Here is an 18801-nt window from a genome sequence, read left to right on the forward strand (position 1 = left end):
AGTTGCGCAAAATCCATTGGCAGGCACCGTCATTGAAACTAAATTATTGTATTATTAAGAGTGCGTTAATTTAAAAAATGAAACTGGCTTATCCTCAGATGGTTCTAATTTTTTTTTTAATTTCTTGCATCAGTAGAGCTGAGAATTTTAGACGATTTTATTAAAACAGTCAACTTTTGTTTTAGAATGCCTTTATGGGTGCAAAATAGATGATATTATATATTTTATGATCCGATTCAGAATTTCAAACTTTATATAGCCCAAATATTTTTTTAATTAATTCAATTCAACACAAAAGTATAGCTAAATTCAGTTTCAAATAATATCTTTTAGCATTATATTCTATGCCTCAAAACCCCCTGATCTCCCAGTGGGAAAATAAGGAATACAGTAATTGTATTAATAAAAAATCTGATACTATACAAACCATTCTGTCAGGTTACATTTTTATTGTAAGTTGATTGATTAAAACGAAGTGAGAATAACATCAGCATAACAGTAATAGTATAAAATCATCACATTTCCAATAATAATCCTAAATTAAGTACTAAAACCCATTCACACAAACAAATTTACAGTGCTAAAATAGCACAACTTCTGAATTTTGGTCAAAACGAATTTCAGCGTCTAGTAAAATGGGTCATTTCTATGATATTCAGCTTATCATTCAATTTCCGGAGATTAAATGCAAAATTTGAGCAATTGCAGTCACTCAAAAATGTACAATTTTGAACGGTGAGAGTTGGCTATTGAGGACTGGTTATCAGCAACTGTGCACTCTTGGTAATAAATATATATAATAATTTGCTGACTAGATTTTAGCTCCCAAATCCACCAGGCAGACCTCACGTATTTACAAAACCACACTTGGTGATTTGCTGCGCTCTAGAATATCACTTTACTTAAGAATTCTAACTTAAATAGTCTTCGTCTTCGCAAATGTCAAGGAAAATGTCAAAGGCCTGTCGGTGGCAGCTCCCCTCATTCGTGAAGGAGTATTTGTGGAAAGTGCCGTCTAAGCAGATCGCTATACAAAATTTGTAAGTGAAAAATTAATAAACATCCATAATATAGGCTTACCTATGACTGTGCTACGAGATCCAAAGGCACAAACGCACGCGCATTCAGGCGGCACCGTGAAGTTTGCTAGTGCCCACTGCGATTCGACATAGTTGCCTAGGAAAGTCAAATTGGAAAATCTAAAAAAAGGACCAAATAAATAACATGGAAATTTGAGTGAACTTGAAGCTTACGAAGATCGTCTGTTTAGGTTCGTGTTCTTCAGAGCAAATATATGGATTGTTCCCTTGTCGCTAGAGCAGCATAAATATTCAGAGTCCGGGCTGAAGTTTATACTGAAAATAAATTAGATAAATCTATTAATTCTTGACTGTTACCGTCTTAAAATTAAAAATTTTAACTTGTCATAGATTAATGCGAAGAGAAACTAAAAAAGTGTAACTACGAATAGTTTCAATTAAAAACTTTGATTTTGTTGTTTGTAGTTGAATTTTTCATATACATAAAAATAAATTAACACTTGTACAAAACAGTAAAAGAGAGCACCTTTAATTGTGACAACCTTAAAATTTTAACCATTAACAAAAATGAATTTTATGTCCACAACGCCCAGCAGCAGGATTTAGTGCTTTGCGCGGGTACAAATTTTCAACCCAAACCCGCACCGAACCCGCTTATTTCGTACCGCACCCAAACCGCACCCATATCTTTTTCAAAATTTGAAACCGCACCCGCACCAACCCGCACTACGCCAACCCGCACCCGCAATCCGCCATATTGGATTTGCAAAATCTGGACCCGAACCCGCGGGTTTGGTGCGGGTTTGGCGGGTTCAACCCTCAAACCCGCGACCCGCGCAAAACAGTTGAGAAAACCCCGACTTTCCAATTTTTGCGGGTTTTGCGGCCGTTTAAAGGTCAAAATCTGGGAATTTTAAGTACTTTATAACTTTGCTCAGGGTGGCCCTAGAACAAAAATTAAAAACCCGTAAACTCGCCTCAACGAGGCAAACAACTTTTATACTGATCTCAAGGTGGTAGGTCAAAGCCCAAGGTCACAAAAAAATAATTTTTGGAATTAAAACTTAAATTTGAAAATAAATATATTAAAATTTTTAATTTTTTTCAAAACCGTTTTGTAGAACACATAAATTAAGTTAAAAACGTTAAAATTTGGAATGGCGTTGTTCCTAATTTTTTTTAATTAAAAATGAAAAATTCGAAAACCCTTGTTTGTCGAGGTAGGTAAAAACGGTGATTGACCAAAAAATGTCGACTTCAAATCATCCGAATTTCAAAAACCACATACCGTTAGACTCCTCTCGACATCCCTAAGTGCACTAAAGGGGTATAATTCGATTTTATATTTTGTTTTATAATTGCGACGAGATTTTTAGTGCAGAATTCGAGATTTGGTGCTCATCAAGCATTTTATTGCACCCGTCTCAATAAAAAAAAACTTTGTACACCCGAATCTCGGATTGTGGTGGTCCTATTTACAAAAAAATACGTACCATAAAAAATTTCAATATATTCATTTTCAAATTTGAGTTTAAAATCTAAAAATTAATTTTTGTTCCTTGACCTTTGACCTACCACTTTGAGGTCCAGATAAAAGTTGTTTGTCTTGTTAAGACGAGTTTACGGGGTTTTTAATTTTTGTTCTAGGACCACCCTGAGCAAAGTTATGAAGTACTCAAAATTCCCAGATTTTGATCTTTGAACGCTCGCAAAACCCGCAAAAATGGGAAAGTCGGGGTTTTCTCAACTGATTTTTAGTTCAATTAGGGCAAATTTAAAGCAAAAAAATTCATCAAAATCCATCGACCCCTGGACAACAATTTGTTGAGTTCAGAGATTTGGCTCAATTCACCAGTTAGTTGCATAAACCCTAAGTGTTTGAAGCCGCCAATTAACAGATGGCGCCACCGTAGACTTTCGATTTTAAGGCACTTCCGCCATCTGTTGGCGGCTTCAATAACTTAAGGTTTATGCAACTGGTCAATCACATAAAAGTTGCGGGTTTGCCGAGTCAACCCGCACCCGCACCAAACCGCACAACACCAACCCGCACCCGCAATCCGCCATATTGGATTTGCAAAATCCGGACCCGCACCCGCGGGTTTGGTGCGGGTTTGCGGGTTCAACCCTCAAACCCGCGACCCGCGCAAAGCACTAGCAGGATTGAGTCTTAAATTGCAGTGGATATTGTTAACGTGATAAAAACAGTTACAAAGGCAAATGTTTAGGTTTTGTCGATGATCTTATCGTGGAAGTGAGTGACAAAAAATAAATTGAAAGAACTAGTTAGTTGTTAAAAATGATAGTTTTAATTGCATTCAATAATAGTGAGACTATGTTGTGGTACAACCGACTTTTTCGATGTTAAGAATTGACAACTGCCAAGAGCAAAGAGCAAAATTTATCAACTATCATTAATAATTTTGAATTTTGCCAGAAAAAATACTAAACCAAAAATAATATAGATTTTGAGTAAATATTTTATTTAAAGGGAATTAAAGGGCGATTTGGAAGGTTTTCAACTATTTTAGGCACGGTTTAAGCTATGAAAACGGTTTCAGAGGATTTGAAGTATGGTCTAAAAGTCATAGTTTGCCAAATAAATTTTAAAAAAAGACGCAAAAATTATTCCCAACCTTAATTATTTGTAAATAACAAACAAAAGCCAATCTGAATTTAGTAGCCAAAAAAAGAAAGGAGGACACCTTTCAAAGGAAGGGGTATTTTTTATTTGAACAATCTGATACTGATTTGATTACACTGATGTACGCTTATCTTAGTCCATTTTCTCTGCCTCATTAGTTAGTTACTTCAAACAGCTCAAAAGGTTTTAACCGAAGAATACTATTTAGTCTAGAAAATAATTCAAGCACTCACCAATACAGCATGGCGGGATCCGAGCCCCTCCTGAGCTCGACGAGCTGACTCTTCTTGGCCACGTCCCACACTCTGATGAGGGTGCCCTTGTTAGAGGCAGTGGCCACCATCGAGCCCTGAGTGTTGACCGCCAAGCACGCCAGCTCGCCCTGGTGCGCATTGATGGTGACCGGCGCGCTGGAGCAGGCCTGCCTCTCGACACCGGCCAGGTCCAGCAGCTGGATGCTGCCTAGCTTATGGCCAGGGATAACCAGCAGCTGCTTCTCTGCGGTCATCAGCGCCGCCAGCTCGCACAGGCCGAAGGGGTTGTCCCGCGTTTCAAGGGTCATCAGCCGCTGTGCCGGCTCCGGGAAGGAAAACACGTGGATCTGCCTCTGAAGGGCAACGACGAGCCTGACGTGAAAAATATGTTATATATCAATTATTGAAAGAAAGTCAATTTTAATTTAATTTGTTAAGTTTTCATAACAATTCCCGATATTGATAATGTTGTGTGACTTTTCAAATAACCACATGTCACCAAAAGTGCTGGTCAAAATTGTTGAAGATATAGTATTATTTAACCATTTTCATAATTTTAAGTGTCTCGATAAAAATAAAAACGACTTTAGAAAAATAATCCGGTGATCATGCCAATTTTTATGCCCTTTACGCACTTGTCTCGTCTCAGTCTGATGGCCTTTATGGGCGCTGGGAAAGTGAACTCGAGGACAAATTTCTTGGTGTTGTCATCATAAACCAGGACGGTGTTGTTGGCGTACTTAGGCCGGGGCGAACCTGAGCAGAAGGCCAGCAGATTGGTCCTTTGCAGCATATCACAGTGGCCGACGCTGCCAACCACGTTAATCCCTGGAAAATGTTTCTGATATCATCCACATGACTCACACAGTTGTTACAACAACCCGACAAATATTTCTCAAAAGACAGTCTCACCACCCCCGTCATTGTTTTGAAAACAAAAAAAAATAACAACAAACCGTAATGTGCTTTTTCCACGAGTGGCTCCACATTGTAAACCCTCAGCCCGTCTTCCATGCAGCAAACAAAACAGCCTGCAAGTCGAATCAATTAAAAATCGGGTCAACGCGACGTGTTTGTAATTAAATATGTGACACGAACCTTGGTCTTGGTTGAAGCGCAGATCAAGGATTCCCTTTCCACCTTTGCCAAGGCTGCTGCCGCTGTTGCTGCTTGCCATGGCTGGGTGGTCGACAATTGGTATTTCCAAAAAATGCAGCGATTAATTTCACCTTCTTGCGTCCATGATCGGGCCAGGCGCCTCACATGCTGCTCTCGCTGCAACTCGTCAAGCGTCCGCTGTCAACCCAACGACGTATATTTCACTCCAACGCAATAACCTTCTGTTTATCTAATTTTACAGCTGCTGCTCTTGTGTGCTTTAGCAGCTCCCTTTACAACGCAAACACACACACTCACTGCTGCTCGCACCCAGTAATACGGACTGCGGAGATTGCGGAGTTGAGCAGGTTAAATGAGGAAAGCCGAGCGCCAGGCATGCCGATGACGCCATTATTAGATTGAAAGCCCCGCCCCTCTTTGAAGCTGGATAACGTCGTTTTGAAAGTTCAATATGGCAGACTGTGCAATGCGTGGTGGTGCCTTATCATTATTGGTTGCCACTTGCTCGTATTTTGCGATAAAATTGGACATCACGTGAGACAGTAAAAAACCGGTTTATTGCAAATCTCGTTAGGGTAAAGAGCGCACTCAAAAGAAACACAGATAGATTTTATATGATAAGAAATAGGATGAAATTATAAATTTTTTTAAATGTGAGTGTAATTTTGATGAATATTGCCTTGTAAAATGGTACACCATTTGAGACGTATCAAAACTTAAAAACCGTCTGAAGCATGTACGGTGTTTTCCGCTTCTTTTGCCAACCAAACAAAATTCAACCTATGTAGACAACCTGTGTGTAATGCGTTAATATTTCCAAATAAAGCAATTTAATAATTTATTTTCTAAATATTTCATTTCACTAATGGAATTGGGTATTTCATGAAGGATTTCTTCATAACTTCGAAAGTCCAGTGAGGAGCTTGGTTGGCAGCAGTATTTAGACCAGCTGCAGCAAGGTCAATTGTTTTGATTGATTTCAATTCACGTTATTTTGCTTTCCAATATCTGCTCGACAACGAGGCGACTAGGTAAGTGAATCGCGGCTCTGTGCCGAACGCGAGTGACGACGCACCAATTGTTCCAGCGACTCGCGACTCGCATGCCTAGAGTCGCCGGATCGAGGCCTTGATGTGGGAGTGCGCAGCACCATACTGAACCCAGCAGCATGCCCCCCAAGCAGAGGAAAATCGCCCTGATGGGCTACCGATCGGTCGGCAAGTCGTCGCTGAGCATCCAATTCGTCGAAGGACAGTTTGTCGACTCGTACGACCCTACCATCGAGAACACCTTCTCGAAGATCGTCCGCGTGCGTGGCGAGGAGTACGAGGTCGGCCTCGTGGACACTGCTGGCCAGGACGAGTACTCGATCTTTCCTACGCAATACTCGCTCGACATCCACGGCTACGTCCTCGTCTACTCCATCAACTCGGTCAAGTCTTTTGAAATTGTTCAGATCATATACGACAAGCTGCTCGACATGACCGGAAAGGTTTGTCCTTGAACTTGCTCAACCTTCTTGCAACACGATTTTGTTTTGAAGAAATCATGTTGCTTAAATTAATGTAAATTTGCTTCTAGGTTAACGTTCCGATCGTTTTGGTCGGAAACAAGACAGATCTTCACATGGAACGCGTGATTTCGGCTGAAGAAGGCCGCCGGTTGGCCGACAGCTGGAAGGCCGCCTTCCTCGAGACGTCCGCCAAGCAAAACGAGGCCGTCGGTGACATTTTCACGACCGTCCTTAACGAGATCGAGCGTGCCAACGGCAACGTGCAGGAGAAGTCAGCATGCGTCATTTCTTAATCTAACATATTATATAGAGGCACCTTTCTATATTTTTGGGATAGGCTGAAATTTATTTCGATAATAATCTAAAACTTAAGCAGTGTACAAAAGCGCCTGGAAGTGTGAGTTGGCCAACACAAGGTAAATAATGTAACATTAAGTCTTATTCCGTATTGATTTGTTATTAATAAATCATTGTTTATCATCTTGATGGGCACATTGTATTGTATCTGCATCTCGTTTCATTTGGAAAACAATAAAACCAACGAAAAGTCTTAAACTCAAGACCGCAATTGACCCATAAAATAGCAGCAAAATGCCACTTTCTCTTAATAAATTAAAGACACTAATTAAAACCTCTAAATAGTGGCAAAAGCCCAGATCTTAATAGGTTTCTCTTCACTTGTTTGACGAAAACAAAGTTAAAACTGGGCACATCCATCAGCGTTAATGGTAGAATTCTTACTAATGACCTAGTTCAGATTTCAACATACGAGTTTAGCGTCAAATGATGCCTGTTACTTTGTTGCGTTTGTTTTAACTGATATCTTTCGCGGTCACTCTGTCCTTGAGAAATAAAATAAATGGGTCAGACGTATATATACAGCGCGCGGGGATCAATAACCAAACTGCCCGCGCGCTCATACGTTTTACATGCGATCGTGGTCTTTGCCATTGAAGGTGTAAACGCATAACATGTGAATATGATATTGCTCTATGATAAGCATATATGAACACACGGCGGCGCCCTCCAGATTTTCGTGCAATGTAATTTATGCGTTTTATGATCTCGTTTTGTGTAGAGATCATCTTTATCTTTAGACCAAAGATTCATAAATTAATTTTCTCCCAAATTATCAAAAGTTAGTGATTTTAGGCTTGGTCAGTTTCTTTTGTTCAGAAAAATCGTCCAACAAAACAGCATACATTTTAAATGGGTCTTAAACCAGACAAATAATAATCAATTAAAATTAAATTGTACCAAAGGTGGAAAATAAGTAGGCAATCCACTTGACATCGGTGCCAAGCAGGTTGCTATCTATATCCTCGACAAATAAATAATGGAATAAATATGTGGAATCTATTTTGCGTTACAGTGCGAGTAAAATATCTAAAATATAGAAATAAAAAGAATAACAAATATTTCCCCCTTCAATCAAAATAGTTTTGAGTACTGCCATAACTATTTTAGTACAAAACATATATATTTATGCAGCATGAATCCAAACTGAACGCATCTTAACGAAAATCGTTCTAAATTTCTTTAAGCATCAGTTTAATTCAACCCTTTTGCCATTAAATTAGCGCCTCTGAGTGCAAGAGAAACATTTTAGGCAAATTCGCAAGCTGATAAAGCTCCAAATTTTTCAAATAAATTTCCTTTCCAAAATTTTGCAGATAAAGCTGTTTTAAATTTGACTTGTATTTACCAACATGCATTGCAACCTGCAAAATAAAAAATGCAATTCAGTTTTATTTCAACCAATTCATTAATTGTTTTTATACACTTTAGTTTTTATTTTTTTATTTCCAAAATAAAGCTTGATAATTCGATGGATTTTTGCTTACTAAATCTTCCTTTAAATATTCAAACTCTTCTACAACCGTTACTATTGAATCAATTTAATTTCTGCACGCGATTTCCCTAAGCTAAAACCATTTTCCTATTGGAATAATTTTGAAAAATCCCTAACTTTTTCAAGAGCATGAAAATCGCATTATCATTTCGATTTCTTGATGTTTGTGGAACCACTTTCCTGAAGATATTATGATAGATGAGACTAAAAAATTTGGCTTTATTAAATTACGGAGGTGCAGCTAAGTAGCACAGAAAAATAGCTGGAGCAAATTCTATTCTCTCTAAAACGCTTACTGGCTATGGCGCGATACGCGCTAATACCCGCTAATTCCACACCTCCGGCAGGTCAGACGGTTTTAAAATTTTCGGCAGTTTTTTTATCTGCGTTGCGATAACGTTTGTTTTTTACTCAATTAATTGAAAATATATTAGTGTGTCACAGTCAAGGTCGATAAAAAGCATGTTGTGTGAAAGGGCGACACTTATTTTAATGCAAAAAAGGCAAATAAAAGTTGCTACATTAAGTTATTTATCGGTTATTAAAAGACCCTGTTAGGAGAACAAAGCCAAAATGGGACCAAAACTTATTTCTAGTAAGTCTTAGAAATTTATGTAATCAAGCGGCAAATATTGTTTTAAATCCATATCAAGCAAGCCGTCCTACAGTATGGTGTATGGTGTCACCAAAACCTAAAAGTTGTCTTAAAAGATCCTATTTAATTTCCCCAATTTTCTTCCCGCGCTCTTATCACAAAAATAAATAATATGTACTATTTTTACCCCCATGCGTGAGTCTCAGCCACGGCCGACGGCTGCCACGCCTCAGCCACGCCCTCCTCTACGTAAACAAACAGGTGCCTGCTTGCCTTTACTTTACTGTTTGCTCTGCCTTTTAAATTGCATTCGCAGTTTGGAGGCATTTTAAAATTCCAGCAACCTCTGCCAGTGCGAACAGCAAAATGTCATGACGACTGCTTGAAAAAATACGAGGGAAAATGCAAGTGTCCGCTGTGATCACACTTTTGTCCTTGTCCCTCCTGGGCCGTATCCAGGCTGCGGACGATCTGCACTTCGCTCACCGTTCCTATGAAGAGCTGACGCTATGGCTGAACGAGACGTCGACCCATTACCCCCGACTGGCCAATTTCTACTCCATAGGACAGTCAGTCCAGGGGCGAGAACTGTGGGTGCTGCGCCTGGCCGAGGATGTGCAGGCAGGGCGTCCGGTCGGGCGTCCGATGTTCAAGTGGGTGGCCAACATGCACGGTGACGAGACGGTCGGACGGGCCCTAGTCATCCTCATGGGCGAGTACCTGCTCAAGATGTACGGCAAGGACGAAAGGGTCACTGCCCTGCTCAATTCGATCGAACTCCACCTGATGCCGTCCATGAACCCTGACGGATTCGCTGCAGCTAAAGTACATAAGGAGAATTATTTCCTGCATTAATGACTTTTAGGGTTGGGAATCCAGCGTTTTTTCATTATTTTTTTTCGCCAAATCATAAAATAAATGTTTAACAGTCTCAAACCTTTCAAGAAAAATGACTTTTCATGCACAAAAAATTAAGACAAAACAGATAAAATAATATTTTTGAGCTGAAAATTTTGGATGTATATAAACACATGGCATGTTTTTGGCAGGTATAAGTTGTTTAGGGCGATATAAGAGTATGTAGTTACAATTGTTTCAAATTGCACGGGCCGTTCTCATTCGATGATATGACGATTGGGATGCTCAGAAAAAATTTCCATCTTTTTGATTTCTTATGCCAAATTTTTTATTATCTTAGGAGGGAAACTGCGATTCTCTATCAGACTACAGAGGCAGGAACAACTACAACCGTGTGGACCTGAACAGAGACTTTCCAGACCAATTCGACAGAGTAAAAAAAGACTATTTTCAATACATCATAGAAGGAAGGCAGAAGGAAACCGTGCTGATCATGACGTGGATCTCAAATAATCCCTTCGTGCTCTCTGGGAATTTACACGGTGGAGCCGTTGTCGCCAGCTACCCTTTCGACGACACAGGGTAAAGAATTCATCACATAATATCTAGGAAATTCTAAATTATTTAAATATAGGGGCCCTGAGGAAGGTGGTGTCGCGTCTCCCACGCCAGACAACAGCCTGTTCATCAGTCTGGCCAAGCTGTACGCGGACGGACACACTTTGATGAAAAACAACATTAAGTGTGAGGCAGGAGACCATTTTCCTGGAGGCGTCACAAACGGAGCTCACTGGTACAATGTTCAAGGTAACTGACATTGATTTATTTATTAAACGATTTGAACAAATAGCATAATATCAAATATAAAAGTTAAATGTATTTGAAAGAGTTTTTATAAATAAACGCACACTGGAGGAATTTGCTTGAAAAAGCTGTATGTGTCAGGTGACTGAAACGCGACAAGTAACTCACAACTACTTCTTTGTTACACAAAATCAACAAGGGGTCTTGAAACCTGGTGTTGGAACGTCCTGTCACAATTTAGAGTTAAGTTGAATTGTATTTATTATTGATGTGTACAATTGTTTGGAATGAAATTAGGTTCCTCCTTTGAGTCAGGATGTCCAGAAATCCGGGTTGAAAAAGTCGATGATGGTGTTGGGGCGTTGTCCATGTCGTTCGACAGGTTGAATTAGGTAGTTGTCATGCGCCGAGTTGTTGTACTCTAGAAGCGCGGTCATGTCGCTCGGAGACCAGTCTTGCCTAACAGGACGCAAGACATGCGACGATAAATTTAATATGGTCTTGGTCGCACTCAGGGCGAGTCGGTGATGGAAGGTTGCAGACGAGAGGGGGCTGCGATGGAGCAGTGGGGTCCCTCCAATCAATGAAGTGGTGGTATTCGTTTCACGCGCGGCTGGGTGTCTCTCGGGCAGACAGCGAGAGGACAGAGTGTATGCCCAGCTTCAATTGTCTGAGGAGTAGAAGGTGAGCAGGGAAGTGGTACGTCAGGTGTCCATCAAGGATTGGCTTGACTTCTATATCAGGAGCTAATCGGGAAGTCTGCAGCCGTTTTTGATGTGCGATGGGAGGTGGCCAGAAGGTGCGAGGAGGTTGTGCGGTAGCTGGCAATAGATCTTCAAGCATGAGTGATGCTTACCTGATAGCAAGAATTCGTTCATTCAGTATGCGGCTCTCAACGCCGAAAAACAGTGGCGGAAGTAGCAGAATGGTAGTGGCGGTGGTGGATTTACGGTACATTTTATTTACAGATATGAAATCAGAAGCCACTACAGTTTTTTCTGGCAAACAATTGCCTACAAACTAATTTCCAATTCTTGATTAAAGCTTATGATCTCTCTTCATAGATAATTTAAAAGTTGATTCACAATCTATTTAAGTATATTGAAGGGCTTGAAATAGAAATTCTTCCACAGTCTTATCAAAATTTAGATTAATTTCACGCTCATTTTTTTACTCTATTTCAGCAAACCTTTTTTTAAAACAATTTTTCCATGGTTAATATCCTTGTTTAGTGTACTACTCACTCACAAATATTAATGCACATTAAAATGTAATCTATACTAATTTAAAATTCAGGTGGCATGCAGGATTACAACTACTTGCACTCAAACTGCTACGAAGTGACCTTTGAGCTGTCTTGTTGCAAATATCCAGCTAGCAAGGAGCTCAGCAATGAATGGATAAAAAACAAAGAAGCTATGCTGTCCTTCATGGAGGCGACACACTGGGGTGCTAAAGGTGAAATTTCCAAAGTGCAATAAATAAAGCACCATGCATTAATTCTTAAAATTTCTTCAGGAGTTGTCCGTTCGTCCAATGGCAGTCAGGGAATTAGTGGTGCCCAAATATTGGTCAAGGGCAACTCGCACATAATCTCTACCTCTGACAGAGGAGAGTTTTGGAGGCTCCTCTTACCTGGCACCTACGAAATCACGGTCAATGCTACAGGGTGAGTGCTAGACAAATTACAAAAAAAAGCGAAATATAATAGGGTGTCCAAAAACCTTCCAGGCACAATCCGCAAACAAAATCAGTGACCGTCACAAAGGACCACACTGCCGTGCTTGATTTTGAGCTGGAAAGCACAAATTCATTGCCAAGCAAATCCCCAAGAATTGGTTTGAAACTCGTAATGCGTGGTGTTAATTTTTAATTTATTTACTCACCAAATGCAGATAATTTGACTTCTCAAAAGGGCCTGCAAGTGATACCTGCTCCCAAGGTGCAACCTCTCCCAAAGTTTTTTCACCATGACCACTCTGCCCTTTTTAAAGACCTTTTGACTCTGACTAAAAACTATCCAAGCATCACTCGACTTTATTCAATCGGCAAAAGTGTTAAGGGGAAGGATTTGTATGTCTTGGAAATTTCCGACAACCCTGGAGTTCATGAACAAGGTATTAATTTTTGACAATTTTATCACAGAGCTCGTTTAAAATAAAATATTAGGTGAACCGGAGGTAAAACTTGTTGCAAACATGCATGGAAACGAAGTGGTCGGGCGAGAAGTGCTTATCACTCTGGCCCACTGGCTTTGTTCCAACTATGGCGTGAACGAAACTGCAACCTCAATAGTGGATTCGACTCGTTTGCATTTGATGCCAACCATGAATCCAGATGGATATGAAATGTCGTCACCAGGTAAAAATCCTCCATGCTTATCTACATTCCCATTGTGACACGTGACATTTTCAGACTCAAAAGATAGCATGATGGGAAGAAACAACGCGCATGACGTGGATCTGAACAGAAATTTTCCAGATCAGTACCAGAACTTCAATGTAACAATTGAATGGTTATACTTTGAACAAGATTTAATTTTTAACTTCAGGAAATTCCTAATGCTGAACCTGAAACCATGGCTGTGATGGAGTGGACCAGATCTTACCCTTTTGTTCTCTCAGCCAACCTCCATGGCGGCTCAGTCGTCGCCAATTATCCCTTTGATGGCCAGGCGCCTGGTCAGGCTAAGGGCCAGGCCAATTTAGCACCTGACAATGCCGTCTTCCAACACTTGGCTCACCTTTATGCCAGGGTAAGCAGTCTTAACCACTTTAATTATTGCTATGAAATTAAATTGCGTTGAGACAATTTGAGAAAATAAATTTTATTTACCAAAATATTTTATAATGGTTACTTGCATAGGATAAAAAACATATTTTAATTTCAAGTTACAAAATTTGTTATTCTTATTCTCCCCCAATATTTGCATTATTTATAGTCTCTAAAAAGAAATAAAAAATGCATTAATTAAATCTACACCATTTTGTAGTTTCTCAATATTAATTCAGTATTGACCCTTAATCTCTGTGGGACTAAATTTTTAAATAGACCCAAAATATTTTTTAATATATTAAAATAACGCATGTAAAATTCAGATATATTAAACATTTCATTTTCTGTTTAATTTAGAACAATCCATCCATGATGAGAGGCCCGCAGTGCAAGCTGCGTACCAAGGAACTCTTCCACGAGGGGACAGTGAATGGCGCTTCATGGTACGCCGTTTATGGAGGGATGCAAGACTGGAACTACATCTTCCAAGATTGTTTCGAGTTGACCGTTGAGATGAGCTGCAACAAGTACCCACCTGCGGATGCCCTGCTGGGTTATTGGACTGAAAACAAGGATTCGCTGCTGCATTTTGTACAGCAGGCTCACATAGGGCTCAAAGGATTCGTGCTGGACAATAGTGGCCAGCCAGTACAAGGCAGTTTCCTTGAGGTGGACGGAATTGATCACAAGACCAGAGTGACGCCAAATGGCGAGTACTGGAGGCTGCTAATGCCCGGCACCTATCTCATCACCGCTTATGCCTCTGGGTATAAATTTTAGATACAATTATTTCCCTATTTTTTTGAAATACATTAGTTAAGAAATGACTCGATTTTTAAGAAATTTTATTTATTTTGAATTTATGTATGAAAAAATAAAGCAAATGTAAAAAATACAACTATCTACTAGTGATATTTTGTGTGCCCCCCTTTCACGTAATTTAAGAGCGGGCCTATTAAATAATGTGGTTTGACAAGATATAAACTGTGCAAATAGCTCGATTTTATTTTTATTTTCAAGTTTATTTTTGAAAATAAAGATAATATTATAATAGTATTCTGAATGTTGCAGATACGAATCTTCTCCTGTTCTGGTAAATGTGAATGAGAGCCTAAACTTCAATTTCACAATGATGCCTGCAAATTTAAACGAGTGGTCGAAATTAAAAGACTTCAACATTGCTGAAAACATGAGCCCGACTTTTTCCTACATGAGAAACGTTGAGATTGAAGGCGTGCTGTTCAACCTCGAAAGACTTTTTGAAACCTTTAACGAATTTGAAAAAATCGAGAATGAATATAATGTCATCACAGTCGGCACAGAGGTAATTTTCAACTTAAAATCCCTTTATTGAATCACAATTAAATTTTCCAGGCTCGAGTTCCATCTGAAAAAATGAACATTTTGCTGATTGGAGGGCTACAGCCTGACGAGCCAATTGGAAGAGAAATTCTTGTGAGATTCGCTCGCCACTTGACAATCGGCGCGCAAAAATCCAACCCTGCAATCATGAATCTGCTCAGTAAAGCGTCATTCATAATTGTCCCTGGCGCAAACAATCAGTTCGACCGTGTTAGAGGTTTGCCAGCTCTATTAGTGCCTCTAAAATGTTTCTAAAAAATTTCTCAGCGTCTTGTACACCTGAGCAAAGAGGATACACAAACCAGAGCAGAAAGGTAGAGCAGTTGGTCGAGAAAGTTATCACTGAATGGGACATTGACTTTGCAATATCGTTTGGGAGCGGAGGATACTATTTTGAGTAAGGGTTAAAATATATTAGTTATTTAATAAACTAAATCTGCTTTTTTTAGAATTCCTTCCAGTGGCACCAGTGAGCAGACCAAATTTTTCAAGAACCTTGAGATGCATTTTAAGATGGGCCACAGTGTGTTTTCCAAGGTTGAATTAGATAATTTTATTTTGTCTTACAATGTGGACTGTAACTTGTCCTCCTTTTCCAGACTAACACATTCTGTGCTGTGAACAGGACCAATGAAGAATTCACTCCCAATCAAATCTACTCTAAATATTCAGTTCCTATGGTACGTTTTGGAAAATTTCTGGTGTCTGAAGGTATTTAAATATAGCTTATTCAAGGTTTCTGTGCATTTGGGATGCTGCATATACCCGCCTGCAACTCAAATTCCTATTCTATGGAGACAAAACTTGGGCGGCATACTGAACTTGGTTACTGCAGCTTTGCAAGGTAAGGTGATTTTTTTTATTTAAAACAAGACTCTTGCATATATATTGTTGAAAATAAATAAATACAAGATATTAATAATTGCCAATATATACCAAGAGAATCCAAGTCGGTCATTACATTACTATCCTTGTTAACTTTTTTTAATTGCGTTCTTTTAAAGCAATAGAAATATGAGTGACATCATTGGAAATTTCCTCCAAATTTTTATCAAAACATTTTTTTAATTACAAAAATAATTACATCAGGCGTGACTGGTCGAGTAATGGACGATGAAGGAAATGCCTTGCGAGAGGCCAGCGTCGTTGTGCTCGGCTCGAACAGCAAAGTGACCTACTCCATGAATGAGGCTATCTTCCGCTCGATCCTGCCGTCAGGCGAGCACAGAGTCAAGGTCTCCGTGCCAGGCTACCCAGAGAAAACGCTAAATGTGACCGTGGAGACAGGCCGGCTGAAGCACCTGGAGTTCATAATGGGGCCGTCAAGGCACTATGACACCAAGTCACAGAACTGGCTCAACTCACTTTGCAATTTCTACCCCTCAGTCGCCAAGCTGATCAAGTACTGCTGATACAGGCTTTTAAGATGTTCAAATAAATTGTTCTTATTAAATAGAAACGAGGATTTCAAATATTTGCAATTGGGATTCAACCGAGTGGGTCACGCGACAACGCCATGCACCGCAGTCATCTTCACATGCCACTCAGACCCTTGCCCAGCGAGGGAAGCTGCCAAGGGCGTTGCCAACACCATTATCGAGAAATTCGCAGAATTTAAAGACGAGGGCAGTCTCCTTCAGGCCACCAGTGTCAACATCCTGCCGTGGCTATTAGGTTTGATCGGAGTCATTGTGATTTTTTGTGTGGTAATTAATTTAATTATTTTGTAACGCAGAAGCCAATGAGCCCAGCGAAGAGAGTATTTTGAAGTGGATTGAAACGCACCAGCCCTCTCTAGTAATTTATCTTAATAATGGGAAAAGTCCAGGCGTCAGCATTCCTAGGACTGACAGTAGTGACTCTAAGCTTCAGGTAAATGAACATATTAAAAACTTTAGAGTGTTTTTACTAGGTAATATAACAAAGTTAAAACTTAAAATTGTGAAAGTTGGTTTTAATTTTTATTCTTCTTATATTGGTCAAATTTTGACGCAGAAATTGTCAAGGAAAAGATTCTTGAAACATTCAGAGCCGCATATTTGTATTTTTTAATCCAGTTTTGGTACAGATTTCTTTCAAAAAAGTTTCAAATCATTTTCTTCTTTCAAGCTCTAAATTTTGCTATGATTATTTGTAATTACATTTTGAGTCATTTTTTTACAAAAATATCAAGCCATTTTGCGAAAAAATTTTAAAATATGTAAAAAAATAAAGATGGTTCATAAAACTATTTTAAATATCTGAATTTTTGTTTATAACTCAATCATTATTAAAAATCCAGTTCTGTTTTTGGTTCTGACTACTCACGAAGCGCAAAAATTTCGATTTTTATTTCAGGTGTTGAAAAATGCGATGGAACTCGTTTTCTTAAACAACACTCAGTTACCAGAGTCTCCAAAAGATTCATTTGTGGTAAATTAATTTAATTCCCTTCCTTGAATTTTTGATCTCTTACATTAACAATTCATTTATCCAGAACAAAATCAACTCGCGAATTGATACCGTGGCCCTCGAATTCGGCGTGAACGGCAAGTACAACGCGTCACTGCTGCAGTCGTTGGTGGCCCTGCAGGTGGATTATGGCGTGACGGTGCTGGTGATGGATGACATAAAGGACGTGATGCTGCATTCATCAGAGATAGAAATCAAGTCGCACAATCTGAACGCCACAGTTAAGCCAAAACGAGGCCTGATGTGGCGACCACTGCCCCCTGGCGAGTATGCCTTCTACGTCTCGTCACCTAACTACCTGCCGCTGGTGCACGACTTCAAACTGGCCACCAAGAGTCACGAAACGATCGTGCTGCGGCTCGTTGAGGACCCCACCTTCCTGGGCGTTTCGACCATCACCCTTATTTTCATCTGCGGCTTGCTGACGCTCGGAGCGGCCACCGTGACCGTGCTCAGGGCGGCAATTCAGTATAAGAGGTCTGCCGCGCAGAACCGCAGGTCGCACAGGACTCACAGCAGTGGTGAAATTTCCACGAGCAAGTATATGGACGTCGCCATCGACTCAGACGAGGCGGACGAGGACGATGACAGGGACAGCTCGTCTTCCTGACACGCACCTTGTGATTTTGTAACTGTGTAGTTTTAATTTTTGAAACTTGATCAAAGCCCTGATAAAATTAATGGTATTAAAAGCTAGCTCAAATTTTATTGGTGCACAAGAAAGAGCTTAATCTTTGTAAATTTGCTATGTAAAAGTCAATTATTTTAACTTGCACAAACTTAATTGGATTACTCCTGATATTATTTGATTCCTCAAAAGTGATTGCATCAGGAATACACATGCTTACATTTTTATGTTTTGTTAGCACCTTCTCTGCTGTCTGACACTTGGTAAGGATTTGAGAGTTTATTTTGTTAACTATTAAGTTATTTAAATGTACAGTGACTGACCAAAATGTGACTCATTTGTATAACTCAAAAATGCAGGACTCAATGGGAACAAATTGTAACAAAATATTTTTTTATTTAGATATAAAAGCCGAAAAATCTGTCATTGTCAAAATAAAACTATCGGAATTAAATGAATGAGTGTCCATTACCAAAAACATATTTACGTATTATTATCTAGAGGTCTAAGCCAGCCGCGCTGAGCAGCGCCAAGCAGGCAACAAATTTCGGTTCATGTGGTCAGCCGCCGGTCAAATAGACAAACTAAACCGGAAAGTTTGCAAATAAATTAGCCATCAATCGTCTCTTTAAAAATTTTATAAGCCCCCAGCCGCAAGCAAAAATGCTCAGCTGACGCCGCCAGGCCTAAACTTCCAAAATTCGGGCTGAAGCCGGTTCAGCCACCAAAAATTTCACGAAAAACTTTTAACTAAAAAGTTACGCGGTTTCATTTTTAATTATTGTGCTCAATCAATGTCGTGGGCCTATGGTTTTAGTGTGGTTGTGGTGTGACCTAAAGTTTTCGCGCTCTGGAAGTGGGCGGGATTAGCGAGCTCTTACTTACGCACTATGTTCTATAAGCATA

General features: G+C 39.6%; 3 protein-coding genes across 3 annotated transcripts; 2 read left to right on the forward strand and 1 right to left on the reverse strand.

Moving 5' to 3' along the window:
* Positions 1 to 415: 415 nt before the first annotated feature.
* On the reverse strand, positions 416 to 5401 carry LOC135938201 (WD repeat domain phosphoinositide-interacting protein 4-like). Its single transcript, XM_065481793.1, has 7 exons — positions 5037 to 5401; positions 4895 to 4969; positions 4574 to 4766; positions 3918 to 4310; positions 1254 to 1355; positions 1081 to 1199; positions 416 to 1027 (listed from the first exon to the last, which is right to left on the reverse strand). Exons 1-7 carry the CDS (start codon positions 5113 to 5115, stop codon positions 912 to 914), a joined length of 1077 nt encoding a protein of 358 aa, XP_065337865.1. The 5' UTR covers positions 5116 to 5401; the 3' UTR covers positions 416 to 911.
* Positions 5402 to 5950: 549 nt separating this feature from the next.
* Positions 5951 to 7074, forward strand: Rheb (Ras homolog enriched in brain). The gene is made up of 3 exons (XM_065481794.1): positions 5951 to 6088; positions 6145 to 6549; positions 6639 to 7074. Exons 2-3 carry the CDS (start codon positions 6226 to 6228, stop codon positions 6861 to 6863), a joined length of 549 nt encoding a protein of 182 aa, XP_065337866.1. The 5' UTR covers positions 5951 to 6088; positions 6145 to 6225; the 3' UTR covers positions 6864 to 7074.
* A 2230-nt stretch (positions 7075 to 9304) lies between these two features.
* LOC135938200 (carboxypeptidase D-like) lies at positions 9305 to 18349 on the forward strand. The gene is made up of 22 exons (XM_065481791.1): positions 9305 to 9842; positions 10216 to 10457; positions 10510 to 10682; positions 11976 to 12137; positions 12198 to 12348; positions 12411 to 12517; positions 12575 to 12796; positions 12849 to 13040; positions 13095 to 13180; positions 13231 to 13434; positions 13812 to 14221; positions 14526 to 14778; positions 14829 to 15033; positions 15084 to 15213; positions 15266 to 15353; positions 15416 to 15496; positions 15552 to 15660; positions 15906 to 16218; positions 16273 to 16490; positions 16552 to 16688; positions 17154 to 17228; positions 17293 to 18349. The coding sequence occupies exons 1-22, from the start codon at positions 9420 to 9422 to the stop codon at positions 17875 to 17877; spliced, it is 4566 nt and encodes a 1521-aa protein (XP_065337863.1). The 5' UTR covers positions 9305 to 9419; the 3' UTR covers positions 17878 to 18349.
* The last annotated feature ends 452 nt before the right edge of the window (positions 18350 to 18801 follow it).

This window comes from Cloeon dipterum, chromosome 2 (assembly GCF_949628265.1).
Source record: "Cloeon dipterum chromosome 2, ieCloDipt1.1, whole genome shotgun sequence".
NCBI classification, from domain to species: domain Eukaryota; kingdom Metazoa; phylum Arthropoda; class Insecta; order Ephemeroptera; family Baetidae; genus Cloeon; species Cloeon dipterum.